We start from the raw sequence: 6,446 nt of genomic DNA on the forward strand, positions 1-6,446 counted from the left end.
CTGCGCCGTGGCCCCGTCTACAGGAGCTACGTGGAGGTGGGACAAGGGATGCACCTGGGGTTGGGGGGACATGCTGGGCTGCGGGCACGGGACAGCCAGGTGGTTATCCTCCACCGCTTGTGCATGGCACAGCTGAGCTCCTGAAGGCACCCACACGGGAAAGGAACACTGCATTGGGCGAAGTGGGGTAGTCCTCACCCCTCTCCATCCTCTCTTCCTCCCGGGGCAGTGGGAAGACATGCGCGTGCTGGAGACGGCGACGCTGCAGCACCACCGGTCGATGAACCCCTGCCCGCTCTATGACAAGTTCACTGGCACCCTCTTCCTTTTCTTCATCACGGTGCTGGGCAGGACACCTGAAGCCTACCAGATTGTCACCGGCCAAAACGTCACCCGCCTCTGCTGCGTCACCAGTGCTGACCAGGGCCTGAGCTGGAGCATGGCCACAGACCTGACGCAGCAGGTCATTGGTGGGGCCATCAAAGGTAGCCCACTGGAGAGGGGTGAGGAGGGGGGAGGACAGCCAGCAGGAAGGCAACCATGGGTTTTGGCCTCCTGGAGCCACCTATGGTGCTGCCAGAGGTGGCCTCGGGGTAGGGAGCCCACAAGCATCTGTCGTGGTTTAACCTCAGTTGGCAACTGAGCACCACGCAGCCGCTCGCTCACTCCCCCCCCACCCCCCCGGTGGGATGGGGGAGAGAATTGGAAGAGCACAAGTGAGAAAAAATCATGGGTTGAGATAAAAGTTTAATAATTGAAATAAAATGATAATGATAATAATAATAATATGATAATAATAATAATAATACACAAAGCAAGTGATGCACAGTACAATTGCTCACCACCTGCCGACCGATGCCCAGCCAGTCCCGAGCATCCTTCTTCTTCCCCAGCTTTATATGCTGCGCATGACGTCACATGGTATGGACCTGTTGGCCAGTTTGGGTCAGCTGTCCTGGCTGTGCCCCCTCCCAGCTTCTTGTGCACCTCCAGCCTTCTCAGTCGGTAGAGCATGGGGAGCTGAGAAGTCCTTGACTAGTATAAACACTACCTAGCAACAACTAAAAACATCGGTGTGTTATCAACATTGTTCTCACCCTAAATCCAAAACACAGCACTGTACCAGCTACTAGGAAGGAAATTAACTCTATCCCTGCCGAAACCAGGACAGCATCCAAGAGCAGAGATGGGGGGGGAGAGGACCCCAAACAGAGGGGAGAGTGGATGGAGGGAGTGTCTGCGTTGCTTGCACAGGGAGAGAGGAGATGGAGAGGCCCCATAGCTATGGGTAGGACCATGCGCAAGGACAACCAGGCAGCACTGGGCTCTGCTGCCCTCCCACCCCACCACTTTGCTTGGCTAGGCTGGGGGGATGCTCTGGAGACCCATCCACATTGGGCATGGTAGGGGCACCATGGAGGCCACTCTTCACCCCCATCCGTCCTCTGCTCCCCAGACTGGGCGACATTTGCGCTGGGCCCTGGGCACGGGATCCAGCTGCGGTCCGGCCGGCTGCTGGTGCCTGCCTACAGCTACCACATTGACTGCAAAGAGTGCTTCGGGCAGCTCTGCAAGACCACCCCTCACTCCTTCGCCTTCTACAGCGATGACCACGGCCGGGGCTGGCGCTTCGGGGAGTTCATCCCCAACCTGCAGACGGGTGAGTGCCAACTGGTCTCGGTGGACGAGGAGGATGGCTCCAACGTCCTCTACTGCAACGCCCGCAGCCCCTTGGGCTTCAGGGTCCAGGCGCTCAGCACGGATGACGGGGCTGTCTTCCACGGGGGGCAGCTGGTCCAGCGGCTGGTCGAGCCCCCCCATGGCTGTCATGGCAGTGTTGTCGGCTTCCCTGCACCTTTCGTCTATGTCCCTGATGCCTCCCGGGACACCGTGATTCCCCTCCAAGGCTCGGCTCACCGGCTGCTCCCCAGGATGCTCCCCAGGTTTCGCTACCTGCCTGTCCAGCGAGCAGCAGGTGATGAGCTGCCTGCCTTGGCCACTGGCAGCCACCACGAGCCAGCTGAGCCCAAGGAGGGCTGTCCTTTCCCAGGGCATCACGGCCATGCCCACAGCAGCACCTCGGTCCGAGGGGACCCCAGGGCAACTCCCAGCCCTGCTGCCTTCTTCCAAGCTCCAACATGGGTCCTCTACTCCCACCCCACCAGCCCCATGTCACGGGTCAACATGGGGGTTCACCTGAGCACCTTCCCCAGGGATGCAGAGAGCTGGACTGAGCCGTGGGTCATCTATGAGGGCCCAAGCGCTTACTCAGACCTGGCTTACATGGAGCTGCCCTACAACGAGGCCTCCATCTCTGGTGGCCCGGCCATCGCTTTCGCCTGCCTCTACGAGAACGGGACACGGTCACCCTATGAGCAGATCTCCTTCAGCATGTTCACACTGCACGATGTGCTCCAGAACATCCCCCTGACAGCCACTGCTCCCTGGAGGGACAGTGGTCCCCCACACCGCAGAAAGCAGGGGCGAAGGAGCTGCCTTGTCTCCTAGTACCCCCCCAGGTCGGCTCCCCCTGGTCGCCCAGTGCCAGACCCCGGGGCACCAACCCAGAGCCCAGCGCACCAGGATGCTCACAGCCTGGGGTCCTGCCATGGGCCAGCATGGCCACATCACAGAAAAGGCATGCGCTACTGTCCCAAAATTGGGTTTTATCTCATTTTTATTGCTATTTTTTAATTATATAGTTGGTTGGGCATGGAGGCTTGTGCCACCAGCCCCAGGCTCCTTTCTGAGCACATGAGCCACTCCATGGAATACATAATGGGAGGCAACAGCAGCAATGCAGGGGAGAAAGCAGTCAGGGGCACCCCATGCCACCCGTGTGTGCCAGGTCGGGGGGACATAATGCTCCGGCTGTGCCATACCTGGTACTACCACCCTGCTCCAAGGGTTTTCCTCCTATGGTCATAAATATTTATGTTCCTTTTTTTTATTGCTCCTTTTTAATCATCCTGTTCAAGCCAATTCCTCTGTTTCTCAACAGTCTCTCCAAAATCACCCAGTTGCTGTTTAATCTGGCTGATTGTTTGTTTTTGGTTTTTTTAAGCTACCATGGACATTGCTACTTTCCTCTGAACCTTATCAGTTTTGGGGCAAACATCCTCCCAGCACAGGCAGGTTCAGGCCTGTACCCACACTCAGTCCCTGTATCCCCACGTGGGGATGGGGGATGCGCTGAAGCCAGTGACACCCCCTGCGAGTGCAGCAGCAGGTGGTGCGATGAGGTCCTGGGCCGGTGGGGATGCGATGCTGCTCCTAACAGTTGCTGCATGCATGTGTGTGTGTGTGCATATGGGTGAACTCTGGGGGACTACACCTCATTTCCAGCACTACCTCCTTCAGCACGACTCCATCCAAGTCCCCCAGCCTCAGCCGGAGCCCGGCTCGGCTCCTCCAGTCTCCTTCGTCCCTCCTGCCCTGCGCGAGAGACAAACAGCAACACAAGCTGCCCTAAATACAGATTGATTAACGAAAATAAGTTAGTGTTCCAGCTCTTATCTCTACAAATACCACCGTATCACATTTTGCACTCGGGTGGGTGGAGGCTGATGAGGAGTGGCTGGGGAAGCCATTGGGCTCATGCCGGGATGCCAGGAGCCAGGTCCTTACCTCTATCGCTCACCGGACTGGTTTCCAACACCAAATGGCTGCCAGCTCCAAAGGCATGCACTCCAGGGTGGAGGAAGAGGTATCGCACAGGCAGAGGACTCTGTATGGAGGCAGCCCTTTGCACACTGACCCCACACACGTCACTTCAACATCTTGTGCAGGCCGGCGTGTCTGTCCCCCATGGGGGAGTCTGTCTGTCTGTTTTGCACCGGGCTGGTATCACAGCTTGTGCTGTATCCCCACCACGGCATTTGCCACTGGCAGAGGGACACCCGGGGATGACACCTCCTCCGAGCACCAGCCTCCTGGCACCATCACAGGTCCTTACTTCCCCTCGCAAAAGCCGCAGAGGCACCCAAGGCAGCCATTGAGGATCTGGAGGGAGGCCAGCACCATCTCGGTGGCGCTGACAAGCAGCAGGAGGGAGAAGAGGACGACGTTCCAGGCCACGACACCCACCGGCTCCAGACAGATGCTCCAGGTGTGACGATCATGCAGGTAGTTCTCTGTCCTGCACGACGAGGAGAGGAGGAGATGCAAGATGCTGCCCTGCAGCAGGTCAGGAATTGCATCACTTAGCACCCTGGAGGTGTGCCCCAGACACCCCGTCCTTCATCCCGAGGATAAGCAGGGTCAGCAGGGTGATGGGGATGGGAAGCACCACGTAGAAAACCATGGAAGGTGGACCTCTTGAGCTACCGGGGTCTTGCACCACCACCAGCAAGCCCACCCACCATAAATAACACCAACTTAATTAGCAATAAGCTGATGAGGCGGCACTGGTGACTCAACCCCACTGCCTCACCTGGCATCAAGCTCCTGGCTGCCGGCATCCAGGAAGGGGTAACCCCAGAGGGTGCCATGCCCATGGCCGTGCTCCGAGGCGTTGTAGAAGCAGAGGGGTCCATTGGTCAAACCCACCCCGGAGAGGACAAAGCAGGCAGCAGCACCCAGGAGCGCCAGCTTGGAGAGCACAGCAGAGATGAAAGCCTGTAGGCAGCACCCGGGAAGGGCAGGGACCGAAAGTCAGGCGGGCTCCAAAACGCGTCTGTGTGTTAGCAGCAGAGTTTGATAAGGGGGCAGAACTCCACTCCCCTTCACCCCAAGGGGCTTCAGCCCCAGGGAGCCAAGGCTGAGGATGGAGTTGTCAAGCTGGGCAGAAGCAGGCAGGGAGTGGGGACTGGCAGGGACCTGCCACATGGAGCCTGGTGGGGCAGAGCCCATGCCAGCATGCACGGGAAGCCCTGTCCTCTGGTGAGGTGGCACCATGCAGCATCTTGCCACGGGAGAGGTGACACCCTGCCACATCCTACCATGGGGCCACAGGAGAGGGGCATCCATGCCATGACCCAGCATGGGAGAGGGGGCACCATACCATGTCCCACCACAGGACCAGGGGAGAGGGGGATCTGTGCCATGTCCCACCACGGGGCCATGGGAGAGGTAGCACCCTGCCACAACCCGCCACAGGAGAGGGGCCACCCACCACATCCCACCGCAGGGCCATAGGAGAGGTGGCACACTGCCACGTCCCACCACACGCCGCTTGGGACTGCTTTGGCACGGGGGTCCCGACACTGCCTTACGTTGCGACGGGTGCCGCAGTCGGAGCAGCCAGTGCATCGCCACCCCACCGCTGTGATGTGGGTCGCTGCCAGCAGCACCTGTGGGAAGGAAAAAATGGATGGGGGATGAAGGGGAGCCACCTGCTCCATCCCTTCCTCCCTGCTCCACAGACATGCAAGGAAGGACGCGGTGGAAACTGCAGTACTCACGGCGATGCCGCCTCCCCAGATGCCCGGCATGGCCTTGGCGTGCTTGCTGATGTGCCCCTCTGCCAGGTACTTCAACGCCCAGCCGGGGAAGAGCAGGAGGATGTTGGCTGCCACAGAGAGCGTGCCCAGCACCAGCAGGCAGGGACCCACGATCCGGCTGCATTTCCCCACACACATGGCCACCCTGCACAGGGATGGGGAGGAAGAGGAGAGGAGGGGCTGCCTTCAGCCCTGCGATGCCCCACGGCTCCCCCACCCCGAGCCCATCTCACAGCTGCGGGTGGACAGGAGTTTGCTGGTTCATGCTTTTGGGTCCCAGCCTACCCCACCAGCACTGCCCTTACTTGAGAGCAATTTCCAACGGAAATCCTATTTTCCCCACACCATCTGATTAATTAAATATTAAAAATAAATTCAGTGTTAATACTGATCTACTGCCACCAAACAGTTTTCTTGAGGTTGAGCTCTTTTATTATAGAAGGAGAAGCCCAGCTTCAGACCTGCTAATATTTCTTTGCCAAATGGGCAAGGGAGTTTAAGAAACCTTGAAACCTGTGCGACCCGCAGGGTCGGCTCCTCCAAAATGTTACTGCAGGAAGGAGACCAACCACTGTGGCTCAGTTTGAATTTGAGTGCTTACAATGAGCAGGAGGGGGCCAGGAAAGGGGCAAAATCTTTGGACAAGGACTTGTGAAAGCACATCAGTCTCCAATCAAATCCAACAGCAACTCCATCCCCATCACACACTAGTCCTACCGTATGTCTGAATATGCTGAAACCAATTACAGTTAATTAAGGAAAGGTTATCAACTATCCTCGGGCAAGCCATCCAGCTCTGCTGGCATTTTATTAAGTTATCAGTTCACCTAGAAAGTGCCTGCCCATCTCCAGGTGATACCTTGTCAAAAATTAGCTCTCCCTCTTCTGTACCTGGCAAGAGGGGGAATGTCCATCGATCGCTCTGGGACTGCTGAAAACAACCTGGTTTGCTGTTGTCCCAGCTTCCCAGGTTTCTTCTACTCTGTGTTCATTTTTGCTTCAGGT

General features: G+C 57.8%; 2 protein-coding genes across 2 annotated transcripts in view; one reads left to right on the plus strand and one right to left on the minus strand.

The window, feature by feature from the left end:
* Nucleotides 1-2,508, plus strand: part of NEU4 (sialidase 4) — a 2,756-nt gene extending 248 nt beyond the window's left edge. Inside the window, exons 2-5 of the mRNA XM_009322894.1 lie at nt 1-36; nt 230-485; nt 1,457-1,932; nt 2,071-2,508. Of these exons, the coding sequence (XP_009321169.1) occupies nt 1-36; nt 230-485; nt 1,457-1,932; nt 2,071-2,508 (1,206 nt within the window). The remainder of the gene's footprint in view (nt 37-229; nt 486-1,456; nt 1,933-2,070) is intronic.
* Nucleotides 2,509-3,951: 1,443 nt separating this feature from the next.
* Nucleotides 3,952-5,579, minus strand: TM4SF19 (transmembrane 4 L six family member 19). The gene is made up of 4 exons (XM_009322895.1): nt 5,403-5,579; nt 5,214-5,291; nt 4,433-4,617; nt 3,952-4,138 (listed from the first exon to the last, which is right to left on the minus strand). Exons 1-4 carry the CDS (start codon nt 5,577-5,579, stop codon nt 3,952-3,954), a joined length of 627 nt encoding a protein of 208 aa, XP_009321170.1.
* Nucleotides 5,580-6,446: the final 867 nt, after the last annotated feature.

Source organism: Pygoscelis adeliae, unplaced genomic scaffold (assembly GCF_000699105.1).
Source record: "Pygoscelis adeliae isolate BGI_AS28 unplaced genomic scaffold, ASM69910v1 Scaffold554, whole genome shotgun sequence".
Classification (NCBI taxonomy): domain Eukaryota; kingdom Metazoa; phylum Chordata; class Aves; order Sphenisciformes; family Spheniscidae; genus Pygoscelis; species Pygoscelis adeliae.